This window comes from Equus przewalskii, chromosome 19 (genome assembly GCF_037783145.1).
Source record: "Equus przewalskii isolate Varuska chromosome 19, EquPr2, whole genome shotgun sequence".
NCBI classification, from domain to species: domain Eukaryota; kingdom Metazoa; phylum Chordata; class Mammalia; order Perissodactyla; family Equidae; genus Equus; species Equus przewalskii.
The window spans coordinates 53,542,363-53,565,708 of record NC_091849.1 but is presented as its reverse complement, the minus strand read 5'-3'; the positions used below and the strand labels follow the sequence as shown (position 1 = coordinate 53,565,708).

The following is a 23,346-nucleotide window of genomic DNA, read 5'->3' as shown; positions in this document are numbered from 1 at the left end:
ATTTGCCTCTGGCAGAATTCCCTTTCCGCTGTCCCTGCCCTGAAATCTGGCCGAGCTCACCATGGCCGAGGTTGTTGGAATAGTGTCCCTCATGCCCTTCTGCACTTCACCACCACCTGCCTTATAGCACCTTAGGAATAGCATCATAATCACAGTTACATTTTTGAGACAAATGCATGTTTTTGGAGATTTTTTTTGGTAACGTATTGACTGTTATACATGTTCCTGATAATGTTGTTTATTTTTACTGGTTATTGTGATGGGTGAGTTGAGATAATGATAAAACTGAGACGTCTTCGTGTAAGCCTTGTCATCATCCCAGATATGAAAGTAGACAAAGATGAGGAAAAGAATGGAGAGGAAAGGAGGGAGTGAGGAAGAGGAAGAGAGATTGATTTATTGATTGACTCCTAAGGAGATGCAAAAATACTAATTGCCACTAAACAATTTCTATTCCAGTACTATCCTTTGCAATTATGCTACCTTATTTTTAACATATACAGAAAATAAATCCTCCTTGTTATAACTTTAAACTGGACATCTGATCACAACTTAAGGGAGACCATTAAAATGAGCAAAAACACAAGTCTTAAAATTTGCTATCATATTACCTTGATTCATCTTGCCTTCTTCCAATGCATCATCTCTGGGGACATGTGATCCTTATCATATGGATCATAAACAGTAGTATTTTTGCTACTCTGAGTGGAGAAGTTAGAGAAGGAGAAGGCAAATACAGCTGTTCCTTTCAGTGCACTCTGTTGGCTATTTCAAACTATTGGAATTACCCAAATAAACCAGTGTGTGTTTTAGGCTGTGTGTCTCTCATCTCTGGACCTTTGCACTTGCTGTCCCCTCTGATGAGAATGTCCTCCTCTTTACCTGGCTAGAGCTCTCCTTTCACATCTCAGATTGCCCATCAGCTTTCCCACAAAACCTCTGCCTTTCCACAGTGAGGTTGCTATCCCCTCCTAAATGTTCTCATAATACTTTGTACTTTCCCTAACCAGACAGTTGTCTGTTTTACTAGACTGTGAGCATTTTGAGATATCTTATGTATCTTTGAAGCCAGTACTTAGCATGATATCAGGCACAGAGTAGGGATTCCATATACTGAAAGAATGAAATAGGGTGGAAGAGTTAAGAAGATTTTTTTTGACTACAGAAGTATTTTTTAATTTGTATTTTTTTTATTGAGGTCATAATGGTTTATAACATTGTGAAATTACAGGTGTACATTATTATTTATCAGTTTCTGTATATACTGCATTGTGCTCACTACCGAGTCTAATTTTTATCCATCACCTCATATATCCATCACCCCCTGAAGATTTTTCTTTCTTTCCACAAGTGTTTAGAATTTGTCCAGATATAACTCGTACCAAAGATAGTCTTTTTCCAATAGAACTCTACGATGTGCTGATCGCACAAGTTTCCTGGTTTCTTGAAACAAGAATCTTCATCTGTACGGAGAAAGAAATAGCTTTATACCCTTGAGCATAGGTTCACTGAGCACATTATTGGCCGAAGATGAGAGCTCAGACATTTAAAAACTTGTCTTGCGCATAGTGCAAGAGTGACTGCTTTGGTAATCTTGGTTTGTATTAACTTTTATCAACTATATCAAAGAATATGGATCTTTATTGGCTAGTTGAGTCCTGGAGTTGGCAGAAAGTTTGTTTTGAATTTCTTTCTTCCTATTCATTGATTTATTTATATTTTTGTAAATATTTCAGGTTAGTATTAAGCTAAATGTATTTCATTGATGACTTGATAATGTTAGTATATACCTGAAAATCATGCATTTATTATTATTTTTTTGTGTTTTCATTTATTCAGGGGGGAATTAGAATCAAATGTTGCTTTATGGTAATACCTGCCCCTACAGAGAGATATCTAGATATCATATTCATATACAGCATGCATTTTTTAAATTCCCTACCTTTAAAGCTGAGTCATTAATCCTTAAGACAAGAGAATTCAAGGAAATCAACAAAAGTAATAGTCGTCATTTATAAAGAATTTTCACGAGCTAGGCAGTATATCTTATTTAATCACAAAGCTCCTATGTACTGGTTACTATTTTTCTTTCTTTTTTTTAGTTTCAGCTCTGTCGAGGTATAATTGACATAAAAATTATAAGATGTTTAAGTGAACATTGTGGTGATTTGATATACATACACATTGTGAAAGGATTCCCTCCATCTGCTCAATGAAAAATGATGCGTTTAGCACCTTCCAGTTTTTGCTTTTGACACAACAAACGTGCTCTGATGGCTTTCTTTTCACTTAGGTTGTCGTACTGCTCCGACAGATTTAGTTTTCATCTTAGATGGCTCTTACAGTGTTGGCCCAGAAAACTTTGAAATAGTGAAGAAGTGGCTTGTCAACATCACAAGAAACTTTGACATAGGACCGAAGTTTATTCAGGTTGGAGTGGTCCAGTATAGTGACTACCCCGTCCTGGAGATTCCCCTCGGAAGCCATGATTCGGGAGAGAATCTGATGGCAGCGATGGAATCCATACACTACTTAGGAGGAAACACAAGGACTGGAAAGGCCATCCAGTTTGCACTTGATTACCTTTTTGCCAAGTCCTCAAGATTTCTGACTAAGATAGCGGTAGTACTTACGGATGGTAAATCCCAAGATGAAGTCAAGGATGCAGCAGAAGCAGCAAGAGAAAGTAAAATAATATTATTTGCTATTGGAGTTGGTTCAGAAACAGAAGAGGCAGAACTCAGAGCTATTGCCAACAAGCCTTCATCTACTTACGTGTTTTATGTGGAAGACTATATCGCAATATCCAAAATAAGGGAGGTGATGAAGCAGAAACTTTGTGAAGGTAAGTCAATAATTTGGAAACAATTCATAATTGCACTTTCTTACATTTTGGTATAACCTGTGCATTTACACTGCTGTGGACAGTTATATTTAATGTCAAATTATTATGTTTGAATTCAGATGAGCACAAATTTTTGTTAGATTTTTTTCTGGATAAATTTTGTTTGTAGAAATAATTACTTTCTTATAAAATCTACAATTGGAAACTATAATATTTTATTATATTTGTTGTTTTTTCCTTTCAATTACAACGTATCTATAGTGGAGATGGTAGAGAAAATATAGTCACATAAAGAATAAAAATATATGTAAACCATACCACTCCTGTTAACGAGTTTTTCCATTTTTTTTCATTCCAGTCTCTTTTTTTATTTCTGTATGTTTGAGAGTTTATTCATGTGCCTAAATAAAGATAATATTGTATATATAATTTCCTACTCTATTTTCATATTATTATTCTATTATATGTATAATTTTCATACTCTATTAGCATGATAGCAGACAATCTCCTAAGATAATTTAATAATGTCCCTATTTTTATACATTTAGTTCATTTTAAGTTTTTCTAATATAAATAACAGTGACTATTCTTGTACGTAATTCTAAATGGGAATCTCTCATTATTTTTTCAGAAAACAAAGGTCAAATTACTAACATTTTTAAAGCCCTGGAAAAATGTCAGCAACTGCACTTGAGAGAGACTTTAAGTCCCACTAGCCGGGAGAGAACATTTGAAAATATAGTACTTACCAACCCTTAATTATGTTTATGTCATTCTATAAAATCTAAGTTCATGTTTATGATAACTCCATGGCATTGGAAACTTCTGATTTTTGGTAAAAATTAATCCTGTTAGGATATAGGTATGCTTCTATTCAGATTATTTTGGGGGAAGAATAATTTTTTCATATCTTTTTTTTTTTTTTTTTGGTGAGGAAGAATGGCCCTAAGCTAACATCTATTGCCAATCCTCTTCTTTTTGCTTGAGGAAGATTGTTGCTGATCTAACATCTGTGCCAGTCTTCCTCTATTTTGTATGTGGGATGCTGCCGCCCACAGCATGGCTTGATGAGGGTGTGTCGGTCCGTGCCCAGGATCCCAACCTGTGAACCCCAGGCTGAACGCATGAACTTAACCACTACACCACTGGGCCGGCCCCCATATATTTTATTTTTAAGACCATAGGCATTTAATATTTCCATATACCTTAAAAAGATTCATGTAAAATTGAAAGGCTCTTATCTAGTTTACTTACAAAAACTCCAAAAATAGGTTGGTTCACATTTGATATAAAAATTTCTAAATGATTGTGGCTTAGAAAACAAATTTATTCCTCTATTTTCTTCATATTTGGGGGACATGGTAGAGAAAAAGAGTTTAAACTTTTTTTAAGATGATTTAAGAAAGCGTAGAAAATTAAGCATTTTCTTTAATTAAATTTTTGAAAAGGTGCAATAATAAGTACAGACGGTCATCACAGTATTGTTTTTTGAGTGTCTAACAGAAGGCTGTGTTGACTTTTGTCGTCTTAAACAGGGACTTAGGTTTTTAATAGTTGTCTGACTAGTTGGAATTCTTTGGTTTTAAAGCTCGGTATATTTTGTTATTAAAATACACTTTTCATGGTGAAACTTCACTTACCATTCATTTTTATCCTAAAATAGAAATTTGATTGAATACATTTGTTAAATATCTGCTTCAGAAACTTTTCCTGTAGATGTGTATTTTGGTGAATGCATCCTCTCTATTGAAAAAATTCAAATTACATATGAAAGAGGAGCTGTGTTTAAAGGGGTGAAAAATTCTTTCAGCTAAAATGTACAATCTGTAAAGAAAAAACATTCAAATTTGAAATCTTGCCAAATATTTCTTCATCCACACTCAAAGAATAAGTAATGTCTGTATAACTATTTAGTTCACATATATGCTGTACAATAGCCATCTTTTAAAATGTCATTTTTGAAATTGTTTATGGAATACATGGGCTTTTTGCACTTGACTTTCTGTACTGTATTAGATTATGACTAAGGCACTAAATTAATGCATTGCTATATTGCAGCAGCCTCAAGACATGTAATTTGTATTTGAATTATTTGACAGTCTTTCTTTTTTTTCTTTTTTCTTTTTTTACTAATAGTTAACTTCTACTTTGATGTGCTTAGCAGGATTACCCTTTCTTACTACGTTCATTTTTTTATACTCTGCTGTGCTTCATCCACAATGAACAAAATATTAGTACCTCTTTGTTCCCACACGAATTATTTCATCTTCACAGACCTACCATTTTCCTGGAGGTATATTCTGCAATACATTCCTCATTTCAGGACTGCCATTTTGTGATGGGCAATGATTTCGTTCTTTATCTGAGAGTCTAAAGTTTTAAAAATTTTATTCTATTCTTTTTTGTGGCAAAAACACGTAATATGCGATCTACTCTCAAGACATTTTAAGTGTACAGTACAGTACTGTTAACAACAAGTATAATGTTGCACTGTAGATATCTAGAACTTTTTCATGTTGCATGACTGAAACTTATATGCCCATTGAACAGGAACTCCCCATTTCCCCCTGCCCCCAACCCTGGCAAACACCATTCTACTTTCTGTTTCTGTGAGTTTGACTATCTTCGATGCTTCACAAAGGTAGAATCGTGTATTTGTCTTCTGTGACTGGCCATTAGGATTTTGATAGAGACTGCGTTGAATCTGTGGATCACTTTGGGTGATATGGACGTTTTTACAACATTAAGTTTACCAAAGCATGAACATGAGCTCTTTGTTTGTTTGTGATTTCTTTTATTTCTTTCAGCAGTGTTTTGTAGTTTTAAACATTCAAGTCTTTTCACCTCCTTGGTTAAGTTTATTCCTTAGTATTTTCTTATTTTTGAATCTCTGGCTAGTACTTCCAGTATGTTGAATAGAAGTGGTGAGGGTGAGCATCTTTATCTTGTTCCTGATCTTAGAGGAAGATCTTTCAGTTTTTCACTGTTGAGTATGATGCTAGCTATGGGCTTATCATATATACTCTTTATTATGTTGAGGTAAATTTCTTCTGTACTTAGTTTTTTTGAGTGTTTTATCATGAAAGACTGTTAAATTTTGTCGAGTGCTTTCTCTGCATCAGTTGAGACAATCATGTGACTTGTACCCTTCATTCTGTTAATGTGGTGTATCACATTGATTGATTTTATAGGTTGAACCATCTTTTCATCACAAGGATAAATCCCACTTGGTCATGGGGTATGATCCTTTTTAATCCTTTTGATATGCTGTTGAGTTTAATTTGGTGGTATTTTGTGGAGGATTTTTGCATGTATGTTCATTAGGAATATTGGCCTGTAGTGTCTTTTTCTGGCTTTGGTATCAGGACAATGCTTACCTCATAAAAAGAGTTTGGAAGTATTCCCTCCTCTTCAGCTTTCTGAAAGCGTTTGAGAAGGACTGGTATTAACTCTTATTTAAATGTTTGGTAGAATTCACCAGTGAAGACATCTGGTCTTGGGCTTTTCCTTGTCAGGAGGTTTTTGATTACTAATTCAGTATCCTTACTAGTTATAGGTCTGTTCAGATTTTCTATTTCTTCATGATTCTGTCTTGGTAGGTTGTATATTCTAGGATTTCTTCTAGGTTATCAAATTCATTGGCGTATAGTTGTTGCAGTCTCTTATGATCCTTTGTTCTTCTGTGGTATCTGTTGTAATGTCTTTGTTTTTATTTCTAATTTTATTTATTTGAATCTTCTCTCTCTTTTTCTTGGTTAATCTAGTTAAAAGTTTGTTAGTTTTATTGATATTTTCTAAAAACCAACTCAATTTTGTTGAGTGTTGTACTATTATGTATTTCACTTATTTGTGCTTTAATTTTAATTATTTCCTTCCTTTTGCAAATTTTGGCCTTAGTTTGTTTTTCTTTTTCTGGTTCCTTGACATGTAAAGTTAGGTTGTTTATTTGAGATCTTTATTCTTTTTTAACGTAGATTTTTATTGTTATAAATTGTCTTCTTAGTACTGCTTTTGCTATATCCCATAAGTTTGATATATTCTGTTTTAGTTTTTGTTGGTCTCAAGATATTTTCTAATCTCCCTTTTGATTTCTTCTTTGGCTCAATGGTTGTTCAAGAGCATGTTATTTAATTTTAACATATTTGTGAATTTTCCAGTTTTCCTCCTGCCATTAATTTCTATTTTCATTCCATTGTGGTTGGAAAATATAGTTGGTATGATTTCAGTCTTCTTAAATTTGATAAGACTTGTCTTTTGACCTAACATGTGCTCTCTACTGGAGAATGTTTTGTTTGTGATTAAGAAGAATGTGTATTCTGCTGCTGTGTGGTGAAATATTCTGTATATGTCTGTTAGATCCATTTGATCTATAGTGTTGCTCAAGTCCTCTGTTTCCTTTTTGATCTTCTCTCTGGATGTTCTATCCATTATTGAAAGTGGAGTATTAAAGTCCTTTACTATTATTGTTTGCTATCTATTTCTTCCTTCAACTCTGTCAATGTTTGCTTCATATTTCGAGTGCTATGATGTTGGGTGCATATATATTTGTAATTATTATGTCTTGCTGGTGAATTGACTCTTCTGTTATTATATAATGTCCTTTCTTTCTTTTGGCAGTTTTTTACTTAAAGTCTATTTTGTCTGATACAGGTATTTCCACCTTTGCTCTCTTTTGGTTACCATTTGTGTGGAGTATCTTTTTCTATCCCTTACTTTTAGCCTGTGTGTGTCCTTAATTCTAAAGTACATCTCTTGTAGATAATATATAGTTGCATCTTGTTTCTTATTCATTTAGCCACTCTGTGTATTTTCATTGGGAGTTTAATCCATTTACATCTGAAGTAATTACTGATAGGGAAGGATTTAATATTGCCATTTTGTTAATTATATTCTGTTTGTCTTATAGCTTTTTTTGTCCCTCTTTTCTCCCTTGCTGTCTTCTTTTGTGTTTCACTGATTTTTACTGATATGCTTTGATTCCTTTCTCATTTTCTTTTGTGTCTCTTCTATAGGTATTTTCTTTGTGGTTCCCATGATGGTTGCATAAAACATCATCTAGTTATAACAATTTATTTTGAGCTGATAACTTAACTTCAATCACATACAAAAACTCTACATTTTTGCTTCTCCCTGCCCCCCTTATACTTTGTTATTATGTCACAAATTACATCATCTTATATTGTGTATCTGTCAAGATTTTTACAGTTATAGTTATTGTTTATACTTTTGCCTTTTAACTTCTATATCAGAATTAAAAGTGATTTACACACCGCTGTTACAGTATTACACTTTTCTGAATTTGTCTATGTATTTACTCTTCCCAGAAGTTTTATACTTTCCAATGCTTTTGTGTTGCTGTTTAATGTCCTTTCATTTCAACTTGAAGGACTTCCTTAGTATTTCTTGTAAGGCAAGTTTGGGGGTAATGAACTCCATCAGCTTTTTTTAATCTGCGAAAGTGTTTATTTCTCCTTCATTTTTCAAGGACATTTTTGCCAGATATAGTATTTTTGGTTGGCAAAGTTTTTTCCCCAGTACTTGGAATATATCATTCCATTCCCTGTGGCCTGTAAAGTTTCTGCTGAGAAATCTGCTGATAGTCTTTTGGGATACCCTTGTGCATAATGAGTTGCTTTTCTCTTGCTGCTTTCAGAATTCTCTCTTCATCTTTGGTTTTTGACAATTCGAATATAATGTATCTTGATGTGGATTTCTTTGAGTTCTTGAATCTGGATGTCCATTTCCTTTCCTAGATTTGAGAAGCTTTTGGCTATTATTTCTTTAAATAAACTCTGTCTCTTTTTGTGTTCTTCGGTAACTCCCATAATGTGTATATTGATCTACTTGATGTTGTCTCATAAGTCATTTAGGCTTCCTTCAATGTTTCTCATTCTTTTAAATTTTTGTTTTTCTGCCTGGATAATTTCAAATGACCTATCTTCAAGTTTGCTGATTCTTTCTTTTACTTGATCAAGTCTGATTTTGAAACCCTCCAGTCAATTTTTCAGTAGTTCTTCAGCTTCAAAATTTCTGTTTTGTTCTTCTTTATATTTTCTTTCTTCTTGTTAATATTCTCGTTTTGTTCATGCATCATTTTCTTGAGCTTGTACAACATCTTTATGATGGTTATTTTGAGTTCTGTAAGATAATGTATCTCTCTTTCTGTAGGGTGAGTACCTAGAGGGTAATGTTGTTCATTTAATTGCGCCATGTTTCCCTGTTTCTTTGTGTATCTCATAGCTTTGTTTTGGGATCGACATATTTAGAAAAAGTCATCTCTCTAGTCTTTACCAACTGGTTTTGTACAGGGGAAGTCCCTCACCAATCAGTCTGGCTTGAGATTCTGGGGGCCTCTGAGACCTTTTTTTTGGGGGGGAGGGGTGTTATTTCCCTGGGCCTATGTGGGCAATTTCTTAATTAGAGAGCCTTGCTGGTTTCTTTTTCAGGAGCTCATAATCTCTCCCTCCCTTTGGTGTCTGTCTGAAGCACTTCAAATTCTCTAGTTCTGTAGCCAAAGTTTGTCTATGCTCCCATGTTCTCAGTGGCCCCCAGGCATCCAAGGTATTCTGATTCCCTGTCAGCATCCTTAGTCAGGCAAAACCAATATCATTCCATCAGGCAGCCCTTGGAAAGCTGGAATTCTGGATACATGTTCTACTCTTTTCTCTTCCTCCTGAGGGAGAAGCCTCAAATTGCATGTGTTCTCCTGATCATGCTGAGCCATACCAGCTACCACAAGCTACTCTCCATTCTTCTTTGTTCTTAGCAGCCTCCAGGCATCCAAATGATTCAAGTTCCTTCAGTGCTCCAAATGAGGTGAGAGAGAAACCAGTCTCTTGGGCAGCCTTCTGGAAAGCTGGAGCATTGGTTGTACATTCAACTCTTTTCTTTGTGAGAAAACATCACAAGCTAGGGCATTCTCTACTAGAACTTATTTATTCAGGCTTGGGGGAGGCACTGATGTGTATAAAGTAAAGTTACTGTTATTATCTGTTTCAATGAGGCTGTTCTTGGCTTTGTGCTCACCTGGGGTACCTCAAATTCCTAATTGGAATTTGGAATTCTCATAAAGGTATTTTGCTCTATATACTATTGTTAAATCAGTGTTTCAGTGGTGTGGGCTGGGACTTCATCTTCCACCATCTTGCTTACGTCACTCTTCTGTTCCTTTTTTGAGTCAACCAGGCATGGGCTTGGTGCCATAGAATTAGGAGGGAGAAAGAAAGTAATTTCCCCTTGTGCCCTGGAATATACCTTCCTTAGGTGTCTTTAAGGGCTTCCAAGAGCCTGAATTGAATTACTGAATTTCAGGACTCATATTTTAAGTTGGGTGTGTTGAACTTGCCTTTGCACATGTGGGTAATTAAAGAACAGGGTCTAGAAAACTGCCTGTTTCTTCTTACTGTTCCGTGTTCCACCATCTTGACTTTTGGATGAAGCAGGAAATTTATCTATTTCTTAAAAGAGTATCTGGTATTGACTTGCTCAAAAGGGGCTAAAAGCCAGAGAACAGAAGGCAATTAGCTGAGCAAACTTAGCCTTATCTTCTTTGAGAGAGGGGGAGAGAAAGACTGCTTGCCTGAGTGGAACTTTGGCATCTTTCATCCAAAAAATCTTTGGAGCTTTTGTCCTTACAGTTCTTTCCACCATGCTGCACTTTAACTTGGAATGATGTTCAGAACTTCTCCTGAATTTCTTTTCCTCCCATTAAAAATTACTCATGCTTTCTACTACTCTTTGCTTAGAGATTGCTATATAATATGATTACCTATTTCAAGCCTTATAATGCTTTGTAATAATGGCCTGGTATATTACCCTACCCTACTCAGTTCAGTTTGCATTTCAGTAGAAGTCACAAAGGTTAAGGGTACACATATCAGGAGCCATGGCCAGGTCAACCAAGATGTTTTTAGAGGTGGTGAATATTTTAGCTTCCATGGTTTAATAACATATCTGTGATTAATTTCTCTGCTCTCACACTAAACTGATTCTGTTCCATTCTGCCTCTCTGCTCTTGTTATACATGTGCATGAATTCCCAACCACTGTGTTGGGGCGGGGGGAGATGAGAGGTGGGAAGTGGGGTGAAGTTTGGCAGATGGGATAGGATTGGTCTGATATTTCATAAAACTTCATCAGATATTCAGGGGAATTGCTCTGTATTCTATTTTCAGATTAAAAGAATTTGAATCTAATCTGAATTGAAGGCAACTTACATTGTCAGGGTTTTGTGGTATATCAAAAAAGATGAATTTTCCATTCATTTAATTAGAGAGTCTAGAGCTGTGTTTCAAATAAAGAACCATGATATGTTTATATTTTATGTGAAAAGCTGTGCTTAGGTATTCACTAGAAAGAGTAGAATGACTATGGCACGATTCAGAAAATATACGAATTACAGAGTATAGACCTTGCCATCAGTGTTTATGATTGGATCTAGATGCAGCTGTTTAAATTAATTGTTTCTAGGAAAGGAATAAACAAGAAAACATTCAGAATAATTTTCTTTAGGAATGTTTAAAACTTGTATGAATAGCCCATTCTCCCCTCCTTTCTCTCTCTCTGAAATATTATGTATAATGTCTATCATCTAACTATATATTTTATTCTCATAAGACCTCCATCCTTTTAAAGTGGCGAGGGGCATGATAGTAGGAGTGAAAATTGGTACAACCACTTTGGAAAAGTTTTTGGCGGTATCTACTAGGACAAAGCACACAGCTACCCTAGAAAAAGCAGTTCTACTCCTAGATAATGGACTATGAGAAATAAGTTTATATCTTCAAGAAAATACATATTCCAGGATGTTCATAGCAGCTTTATTAAAAATAGCTCAAATTGGAAACAACTCAAATGATTGCCCACAGGAAAACAGATAAATTCATCGTAGTATAATTCATGCAATGGAATACTACACAGCAACAAAAAGAACAAGTCACTGTTATGTGCAACAGCATGGATAATTCCACAGACATTGTGTTGAGCAAGAGAAGTCAAATAAAAGAGTGATACTGTATGGTTCATTTATATTAAGTTCAAGAACAGACAAAACTAAATTAATCAATGGTGATAGAAACCATAACAGTGGTGGCCTCTGTGGTGGTGGTTATTGTCTGTGAAAGAACATAAATAGCTTTCTAAGGTGTTGGACATGTTCCTTGTCTTATCTGGGTGCTAGTTAAATGAGTGTATACGTATGTGCCAATTGAGCTGTGTGCTTAAGATGAGAGCATTTTTACTGAATGTAGGTTGTCTCTTGATAAAAAAGTTTTAAAAAATTCAGTAAGCACAATATCTGTTAAAGTAAAGCACTATCTGCTCATGGTTTTTTCTATAAACCTGATGCCATATGATTATATGATGGCCCAGCCCAGTTTCTGGAGTCAGGACCAGATTTGGGTTTGATTCCTGACTTTTCAACATCAGTTCCTTAAAGTGTGACTTTGGGCTAAGGGACTGACTCCCACCTTGATGACATAAACTGTTTTTTGTGAGTGTTAATATCAGTGTGCTAGAGAGGCGAAGGGACACATTAAGATGCCTGGATGTCTGGTTAAAAAAAAATAGAGTTTGTATGTGAAATGATACATGACTGTAATCTCTGACCAAAGTTCTTCCTATTCAAATTAAAAATGAAAAAAAAAAAAAGCAGTAAAGAATGAGGTAAAGGAATTGGACACGTACTATTGTCTGGATATGTGGAAAGGCAAAACACATTACCTTTCCTCCATCTATAGTACTCAAACTCGGGAAAGAATAACAAAAACAATTTCACCACATAATCAATGCTTTTAAAATGAAAAATGGCAAAACCAGATGTTATTTTTATAATTTTTAAGCCTTTAAAATTATGTAACTATTTTCTAAGCCAAATGGATTTCCATTTCTTATATTTTTTTCTTATTGTCAAAAAGTAATATATCTATGATAAGTGAGGCTCTTACTGGTGCAAAAGATTTTGACTTTTCTGGTTTGTACACAAGTTGTGCTAAGGGCTAGTTAGAGTCTATTTTCCCATTGACTTATCACCGAATGGAATGTTACGAAAATCTATGCTTAATATGCCCGTTTTCTGTCAGCGTGCATCTGGCAGACACCTTCCTCAGATAGAGGACTGCTAACTCTAAATCAACCAAGGTTTCAAGACAATGGGATTACTTGCTGGTAAAGGAGAATGAGATCATTCAATCTGTAATGAGAAAAGAAATTGTATGAAGTTGGTGCTGTTTTCCTTGTTATTTACCTAATCTTTGGCAAGAGGATTTCTACTTGGATAATTTGTTTTGGTTTCCCTATTGTTATTTTATTGTATTTCCAATATGATGTGATGGAGTCTCAGTCATCACAATCTTGGTACTAAACTGAAATGATGGTGACTGTGCCTCCTTTTTGTTGAACTTGTGCACGATATTAAAGTTCACGATGATAGAAGGGATGTTCAGGAAGACAAATGTATTAAATGCCACTGAACACCATTGGAAGTGTGTATCAATGACACATATACTCCTGTTTGCCTTACATTAAAGCTAAGTTCAATCCAGGAGAGCATGAAGAAGTTGACTTGCACAGATCTGAGCTCTACCAGAGGCATCATGGACCACTCTGTTTTGTTGGACAATCAGGTCTGGATTAGTGAAATTACTTTTAGTTTCTGACTGCAACTTCCTTGATAGACTTCCTCAGGTCTCAATAAAATATGCGACTTCTGGAGAGGATTGACACACAAACTACCTGGCAATGTGGAATTGGACTGAGTAGGCACTTGGAAACTAGGCTAGATATGTTCTGGAATAGTGTGTTCATCAGTGCCTCTGTGATATTAACTTATAACTAGAAAGGTGTAGCTGGACATATTTCATTGCCATGGCCAGACTCAAGATATATACAGTTTTTGTGTCCCCATCCATGGTGGGATGTTAAATAAAACACATTTTTTTATTATTTTGATAAGACTGAATTACTTCTATTACTAAGCCCTGAAATTTAACAGGAAAACAAATATTACCGGACACCAGTGCTCAAAATAAATGGAATAATCTGTATTCATCCTAGAAAACATTCTTGTTCCCAATGCTCTCTGAACATTTTGGAGTAAAATGAAGTTATAACTGTAGTCTGTGTAGGAAACCGTGTGTGAACTTAGGTCTTCTGTGTTTTGCCCTTGCTCCTGAACGCACTCCCTTATGCGAACTTGGTTTATCTAGATTGTTCTACTTACCTGTTGGAGGTGTTATAGCAAGCTCCCAACTGAGTCTCTCTTAGCCTGGGATTTTCCTGGTACTTAAAATGATAACTTCCAAGTTCCAGTTTTTGTTTCCAGTTTCCATTCCCCCTCTCTGGATGTGGTTGTATACTTATATATATATATTTCTTTTTTCTACACAATGGGGAAGTTAACTATTTACCTTTGTTTTCCCTGAAGTTTGTGCAAAAATTGTTTGTTGATCATCAAAGTAGCATTTTATATAAAGAAACTTTCTTTTATCTGTTTCTTCCAGCTAGGTATATGCAAACATATAAACTGTATTTCAGCAGTTTCACTACATTTTTCTTTTTAGTTCCCACGTGTAAGGATATATTATTGTTCTCCATGTAGGTAAGAAAATTGGGAACAAAAATTATTCCTTCAAGAAAATATAATTATGGGGCCATCCCGGTGGCTTAGAGGTTAACTTTGGTGTGCTCCTCTTCTGTGGCCTGGGTTGGGTTCCCGGGCGCAGACCTATACCACTCGTCTGCCAGCGGCCATACTGTGGGTCACATACAAAATAGAGGAAGATAGGCAACAGATGTTAACTGAGGGAAAATCTTCCTCAGGGGGGGAAAAAAAAAATATATATATATATATATACACATAATTATTTAAATATATTTTTTCTAATGAGATGTGCTAGAGAGTAATGAAAATATGGCTATGTTGTGACCATTAATTGACATTGCTGATTTCACAAACTGTGCCACCATGTTTCCTATAAAATTTGGGGGATTAGAATACAGCAGGAAGGATGTTTTAATAGAAAAAGGATGAACACAATACCTGCTTTACCCTCTGTCCTTGCCCACCATTTTGGAGTTACAAAGCACTTCCCATATATCATATCTGATCTTCAGACGAACACTGTGAAGGAGGTCGTTATTTTCACTTCACAGATGAGAATCCAGAGGTTCAGGAAAGGTTGAGAGGCTTAGGTCTAAACCTAAGGTTCTTGTCTTAAGTCTGAGATCTTTGACATCTTGTGACTTTTCTTTTGTAAAGCAAATCAAAGCAGCAATTCAAAGCAGCAATAATTACCCTTATGATGTAATGTTGAACACGTTTTCTTTTCAGCTGAACTTCTCTCTTTTGCAGTTTTAAATCAAAGGCATTTGAACTGAGGCTTCATAGATTGCTGTAGACCCCACCCCCTGCCAAAAAAAAAAGAGAAATTTGCATCATAAGACAAGAAAGATTTAATTTTATTTGTTGATTTATGATTTAAATTGTTTAAGACAGCATTACTGGGAACACTTATTCCTGCTCCTCATGTTTTCATGAGGAGAGACTTCAGCTAGACCAACTCTTCTGATCTCTCTCTCCGCCGCCTTTCACTCCTTACCGCTGACTGAGAAAAATAAGTTTCAGATTACAGAGTTTGATGAAAATAGCTGGTCATAAGTTGGCAAGGTGCCTTCTAATTTTATTTATATCAAACCTTTCTTTTATATTTGCAATATTCTATGGTACGAGTCATGACTGTTCATTTTGGACTAATAAAATCCATCTCATTACTTTTTCTTGTATTACAAATATGATTCTTTCCCCTTAATGTTATGAAAGAAAGTGATTATCTTAAAGTGTGTTTAGTGGAGTTTGTTCTTGTTTTTTTCTGTTAGCTGTCTTGTAAAATATAAGCAATCATGCACGATGTGTATATTATATGAAGGCCTTGGAAGAATCTGAAACTATTGCAACATTTCTACAGCATAACAGCTTAATAAATTTCAACCATATAAATATTTCCACATAATTTGAGACACTAGTTTCCCAGAGCAGTGAAGTGAAAAGCATATCATACTTTTATAATTTATGTAGGTGACTGATAATGCTAACTTTAATGATTCTTCTTAAGGACATGGTCTTTACTTATTTGTAAATATGATAAATATAATATATAGTATAAATCCTCATAGATAATAGCCAATTTGAAGGACTTCCATGAACAGAAAAGACTCACAGTTCAGTTGTTTCCAGAGTACTAGAACCCCATGCTGTTTGAGCTGTAGAATTATAAACTGCTAGAACTGGAAAGAATATAAGAAATGACACTTAATTTTTATCCCTAAAATGCAAGGAATGCAAGAAAGGAATCTTAGAGTTCTTCTCTAGATCCAACAAATTTCAGAGAGTTATCCAAGGTCACATGACTAATTCATAGAAAATCCTGGATGAGAGTCATGAATCCTGTTCCAGTGCTTTCCTATCCCCCAGGTACTGGTTCCCTCCTATTCAAAACAGTGAATTATAAACTTCAGCATAATGTTGCCCTTAAAACAATCTATTAACAAATGTTCCTCTTACGTTTCTATTTTACTTTTATCCCCTTTTGGGGGTAAAAAAGACAATTGAGACTTCACTCTCAAGTGGCAAAAACACTCCCACATGTTTTGTCAGAAAATACGTTTAAATACATTTATGTGCATATATAGATTTTATTATTCTTATGTTGCCTAATATTTCTCCCGTGATTTTCTTTTCTTGTGGGAGTAATCCATGATTAATCGACTTTTACTGCCTTTGCTTTTGATTTGTAGAATCTGTCTGTCCAACACGAATTCCAGTGGCAGCTCGCGATGAGAAAGGGTTTGATATTCTTTTAGGCTTGGATGTAAAGAAAAAGGTTAAGAAAAGAATCCAGCTTTCACCAACAAAGATAAAAGGATATGAAGTAACATCCAAAGTTGATTTATCAGAATTCACAAGGTAAATGTTATGTGTTATACAACTTGTTTTTTTGGATATGACTGTAGACTTGTTGAGAATAACTTAAGCTTACACATGTTCTTCTTTTTCTAGCAATGTTTTCCCAGAAGGTCTTCCTCCATCGTACGTATTTGTCTCCACTCAGAGATTTAAGGTGAAGAAAATGTGGGACTTATGGAGAATTTTGACCATCGATGGAAGGCCACAAATTGCAGTTACCTTAAATGGTGTGGATAAAACATTATTATTTACGACGACCAGCATAATTAATGGCTCACAAGTGGTCACTTTTGCTGACCCTCGAGTTAAGGTAAAGATTCCTGGATATGACTATGGTATTCATGGGGGAATCACCATCAGATTTGTATGTGTTGGGAAAAGAGAGCCATGATTTTAACGTGAGAGAAAAGATACTGACTTCATATTTTAATGTTGCTTTACTGAGTAAAAGCAACAACGGAAGGAAAATTGTTTCTTAATTCATATAGGATTAACAGGTGAGGGGAACTAACATTGTTTTGAGTGTCTGCTACTAGGTGCCAGGTACATTTAATTATAATAGCCACCCAAGGAAAAAGCCCCATTGCTCCCATTTTGCAGACAAAGAAACCAAGGTTCAAGGATACTGTTTCCCCTCAAAGTAACACAGCTAGTGAATGGTGACATCAGAAATTGAATTTATGTCTGGTCAATTTCAGAGTCCATGTTGGTTGTTTTACACTGCCATGTCCTAAAAGATATCGAAATAAAGACATAATTGTTAGAACATTAAATATAGGCAGATAAAGGATGCAAAATTCACACTAATTAGGAAGACATTTTATTCCCCACAAAGGAATATATATTTAGTAAAATCATAAACTAAAAATAAATGTGTACTTTCCAAGTCATGTGTTCGGGATATAGATACAATGATAAGAGCAATTAAGTTTTGATCATTATTGTAATTGTGATAGTCTAACAGTATACTATATAATTTAGGAAGTGTATAAGATTGTATGTGAAATTATGCATTTACACAATTTCTTCACTTGGTAAGCAGATGAAATTTGAAAAAAATTTGTTGTCTGCCATTTTCACTAAAGGCAATATGGTAGGTTCTATAAGAATTGACAGGTGAATATGAATTAGTATATAATAGAACTAATCTGTGTGGTGTGGATTTATGGTTGGCAGCGAGGGAATGGGAACAAAGAAAATAAAATTGGTAGGAATTTTATTTATGCGTCTTCTATACTTTTTTCCTGTAGACATTATTTGATGAAGGCTGGCATCAAATTCGTCTCTTAGTAACAGAACAGGATGTAACTCTGTATATCGATGATCTACAAATTGAAAACAAGCCCTTACATCCAGTTTTAGGGATCTTTATCAGTGGGCAAACCCAAATTGGAAAATACTCTGGGAAAGAAGAAACTGTTCAGGTGGGTAAATAATGATTTGCTTTTTGTGTTGTATAAAATGCAGGCTTTGCTGGCCTTTGTGGCAATGCTTACCACATTTAACAGTATTTCACTTACTTGTGAATTCCTTTCAGATATGCAGTCAAAATGTGATCAGTTCATTAGTGAAATTGTGTGATAGTGTGTTTGTATAAAAACGCAAAATTAGACAATCTATTTTATAAGAATACTTAGGTGTCACAACTAGAAGGACCCACAACTAAAATATACAACTAGGTACTGGGAGGATTTAGGGAGAAAAAGCAGAAAGGAAAAAAAAAAGAAAAAAGAAGATTGGCAACAGTTGTTAGCTCAGGTGCCAATCTTAAAAAAAAAAACAAAAAAGAATACTTAGAAAAATGTTCCCCTGGGTTCAGGGTCAATTTCTGCATTCATATGAAACATTAATTTCATATTTCTCAAGAGAAGCATAGATTAAATAATGAATTTGGAAAGGGAATATGATTAGAACTATAAGTGGGGGTTATGAAATTTCTTTGCAGCTGTGAGGATAAAATTAGATTAATACATGTCTGAATTCTTCATGCACAAAACTAACTTTTTGATATCTCTTAAACTTTTTGGTATCTGTGTGTGGGTTGAGAAGTGTATATGTAAAAGATTGCCTTTTTTTTTTTTTTTTTTTACAATCCTTTATTTGAAAGGTATGTCTTTCCCACTCTTTCTATTAAGAGGAGACTGTCACATTCAGATGTGTGATTACACACATGGTCTCTATATATTAATGTTACATATCAAATTGTAGTAAATATTTAAATGGTAACACATGCAGGCCCTTCTCAGCGCCCAACGCTCCATGCCAGGAACTCAATCTCTGAGACTAAAAATGGCATCTTGAGCTCACCCAATGCAATCAGGAATGTTGTAGAGATTTAGGATAAACACAGAAAGCCTGGGAAAGCTTTTGTGACCTAGAGAATGCTCTTTAGGCTGGTTCTTAATAGAGGGTTACTAAAAAACTCCACTGGGTCCCTGAAGGAAATCCGAGATTTGTTTTTGGTGCTAGAGAAGTTTTCCCGAGGAGTTATGCTGCATCGCATCCTTATACTGTATGTTGGGCACTCAGTTTGCATTTTTATTGTGTTAGCTAAATACTGTGATCTAAACCTTACACAGTTGCTAACTATAGTGACTGTGTCTGCGTATCTGAATCGCTCTAATAGAACGGTTAGCCTGTGCCTCAACTTTAACTCCATTTGGTTTACGTCCCTAGTTTGACGTCCAAAAGTTGCGAATCTACTGTGACCCAGAACAGAACAACCGAGAGACAGCATGTGAGATTCCTGGATTTGTGAGTAGGATGCATTATTTCTTCCCAAGTGTCGCTTCAGTACTTTCCAAACAATAAATAAAAAGCAGATAATATGTAAGCTTTAATTTTATATAGAAAGTTAATTTGTTTTTTCAATTGTCAATGGAAATAAAGTTACATTGACTAAAATGATGCTCATAGTGAAATAAAATGATAACGTGTTACTCTGCAAGTGTGAATGAAAGACCACAGGAAATGCCTTTTTCCACATCATCTCCGATTATGATTGTTCCATACTCAAGCAGGACTGAACCCGCTCTAGAAAAATGTGTGATTCTTTCTCTGAATATCCAGTGTGTAAAATGCAATTGTATACCTAATTAAATGTGTGGACCGGATACCGCACACAGAACCATTCTGAAAAGTAGGAAATAAGTCGTTTTTCTGTTCACCAGCACGTTTTCTTAAACTATAATGAGCATATAGTTTGTTGTTGTTGTTACCTAAGTAAGATTTTCTTATGTTTCAAGTATAGAAGCATCATTTCTATTTATTTAGCTATTTTCATGAATGTGTTAAGAGTAAAAAGATTACAAGCTAAAATGTTATAGAGTATGATTATGTACATGTGTGGGTATAAAATCAATTCCTTTTCCCCTGGGCAAACAATGGCATATAGTTGCTAATGCGAGTAAGGTAGAATGTTGTGAAGTTCTTTGGCAATGTCGATTCCCAGTGATATTAAGCCCTACATGGTTCTTTCAGTTTGTGTGGTCATGCTGTCATCATCTCCTTTTTTTCCATCAAGCTGAATAACTGGTGAATCTACATGTTCTGAAAACTTGACATAGGACAGCACATTTAAAAGATCTAAAATAAAATCAAAGATGGAAACTTTTAGAAATGATTCATTCTGGGTTTTCTAGATAGGTAATTGCTTAAACGCTATAATTTTTCTTTTAAATACTTATAACTTGCAATATAAATCTCTCCTAAAAGTATGAATAAGTTATTGCATTTTGAGAGTGCATTGTACGTACTGTATTGCTATCTCTGCATCGATGTTATGCCCTTTACCATTACCTACCCGTATCATAAAAGCACAGCATTACTTGGTTTATTTTGAATCCTCACATCCACTTTTTTGTGTTTTTGTGCCTTCTTCCTCACTCTCAGCTGCGACTGCATGTGGCTTGTTTGCCTTTCGTATCTCCATTCCCACTTCTCATTTTCTGGTCTAATTTGTTATTGTTTGGGAAGATTACTAACCTATTTAAAATTGTGCTATTTAGTGAGAAATAGATTGTTTAGTGAGAAGCTCTCCTAAAGTCAAGTGCATAAAATTTAATGCATGCAGTGTATGACTTGCTTAGACGCGTCTTGACTTTTTTCTCTGGTTCCTAATTTCCAGCAAATTCAAGAGAGCATGTAAATCCCACTTGAGGCCCTTTTGTTCCTGCGTGGCAATTATGTCAAGCAGCTTTGGCATTTTAATTTTCTCTTTCTACTCTTCATCATTATTCATTTCCTTCCTTTGTTCTCCTATAAATGTAGTAATAACATGGATCAATAAGTGAGTTTTTAGATAGTTACAAGCAAATGTTATAGCTTTTGCTGGTTTTGGTACTTCATGTATCTCTAACGTGGACAAAGAAATATCTGTAAATTAGGAAGATAATTTAGAAATTTAACTAACAACATGTTTTGAAACACACTTGTTGTTGTTTTCTTTCAGAATGGTGAGGTAGGCCTGGATACTATTATTCTCCTTAAGGTAATATTTGCATTGTAAGACTGTTCAGCCTCCTTGCATCAACTGTGAGTATATTAGGCAAACAGAACCCATTTTTATATAGTTGAAGTTTATTTAGTATTCATAGCTTTTTGTGATTCAAAATTCCTTAATGGATTAAGCTAAATTAAACTGGAAAGTAAATGTAAGATGTCTTTACCATTTCACACATGCAGACACGTATGTATGTATATATCCATGTCCATGCGTCTTTCCGTGTTTGTTGTTGATTTCCGTTTCTGTCTCTGCAGTGCCTCAATGGACCCAGTGACGTGGGTTCCACTCCAGCTCCCTGTATGTGTCCTCCAGGAAAACCAGGACTTCAAGGTCCCAAAGTGAGTAGGACATGCTATTTTTGTTAAAACGCACAAACAAGAGCCTAGCAAATGCACAAAATTCCTAATCATCGTTGACCCTGTTGTGAAATTTCCACCTAAAGCCTTAGAACAGCTTAAAACCTGAGTTTCAGTGATTTTTTAAAAAATGTATTCTAATCTGCAACTGCCTCTGAAACTGAAGCCGACACCCCAGTCTGTAGTCAAGAGAAGGAGCATTGTTAGTTTGTTTGCTTGTTTTGTTTTTTCCCCAAACACGGCTACTAGATCCCAAGAGTGATACCTCCATGCAACCTGGTAAAAAATGAAGAAAGGGCATTTGTTACAATATATTCTAAATTCTTGAATGTCTAAATGTTATAAATTTGGCAAAACAATTTTCAGGTAGCAAAACGAAATAAAAAATTTAAAATTGATTTTAATGTTGTATTTGATGTCTAAGTCTAAAAATAGAGGCATATATATTTATTTATTTCACTTAATCATGTAATAATTACTTTTTGGGAGTATATTCTTTTAATCATATTCATATATATATATATTCCAGTTGCATATATTTATTTGTGTGTATATGTGTATATATACTATTTGTGTGTGTGTATAAACATTTACATATTTATTTGTGTACATATTTTTATATGATTGGAGCCATGATGTGTATACTATTTTATTACCCATTACTTTTTACATAACAGAATATTCTGCATATGTTCCTATGCTGTTAAATATGAATAACTTTTTAAGTAAGATGATTCTTATTGTGACATCACTTAAACACAGGCTAAGATACTGAAAAGTTAAGTGGCTTGTCCACTATATATAAGTCTTGTTCATTTAATTTGTTCATTTAATATTATTTTTAAATATCCACCTAAGTAAAAATAATGACTAACTGAAAGCAAGGATGACTCCCTAGCCAAAAAGGATCTTTTGTGTACTGATCATCGTTTACTTGAGGTGACCATAATAGTTTTTGTTAAATATGAATCATAATGTTCATTTACATGGAAGTTTCTTAGTATTCCAATCACCATGACCGAAAATTTTAGCTTTTGGACTGCTGATCTAAGATAATTTAATTCTTCAGATCTTTTGTGCAGGTCTCTCCTGTCCATTTTAATGTGATAGTTTATGATGTACTTTAAGCTTTCAGATCAAGAAAGAAATGGAATTTAAGGCATTAAAGTATACATTCAATGTTTCATTCAAAGCAAGTCTATTTGGCTTGGAATCTGACTTCAGCACATTATAATTGATTTAATACTGTAAACTATTTTTGGATTACATTTAGGAAAGTTGAGCCAAGTGTTCTTTAGTTAAAGTAACTGCGTGTTATTTAGGATGCCTCAACAGAAAGGAGAAATACCAAAAGATGCTCCCTAGGAGAATATGACTTGTAAGACAACTTGGTATGATCTACCAGAAAGCTGCTTTTTAAAATATATTTATATAGTTTATTCAACTTGGAACCTTACACATAAAAATGATTTGATCTGCAAGAGATATGGTGTGGAAATCAGAATCCCGTGATGTCTGACCTCTTGAAGCCCACAGCGCTTCCCCGGCCCTCAAGTGAGATTCAGGCCACTGCCAGGGTCTTTAAAGGGCTCTCCACTTTTGGGGAGGTGCCAGATGCCTCTCATATTTTCTGGTTCTTCATTAGTGGTCCATTAGGCATCTTGTAGTGACACCAATTTTTA

General features: G+C 34.8%; 1 protein-coding gene across 4 annotated transcripts in view; it reads left to right on the top strand.

Annotated features, from left to right (window-relative positions):
• The window catches only part of COL21A1 (collagen type XXI alpha 1 chain), a 174,389-nt gene that overhangs the window by 57,317 nt on the left and 93,726 nt on the right, over positions 1–23,346 (top strand). Inside the window, exons 3-9 of one of the 4 annotated variants that reach the window (XM_070584816.1) lie at positions 2,294–2,845; positions 16,636–16,804; positions 16,898–17,114; positions 18,055–18,228; positions 19,481–19,558; positions 21,255–21,263; positions 21,563–21,646. In XM_070584816.1, the coding sequence (XP_070440917.1) occupies positions 2,294–2,845; positions 16,636–16,804; positions 16,898–17,114; positions 18,055–18,228; positions 19,481–19,558; positions 21,255–21,263; positions 21,563–21,646 (1,283 nt within the window). Of the gene's footprint in view, positions 1–2,293; positions 2,846–16,635; positions 16,805–16,897; positions 17,115–18,054; positions 18,229–19,480; positions 19,559–21,254; positions 21,647–23,346 lie in introns of those variants that run through there. The other 3 variants (XM_070584815.1, XM_070584813.1, XM_070584814.1) reach the window with 3 other exon arrangements.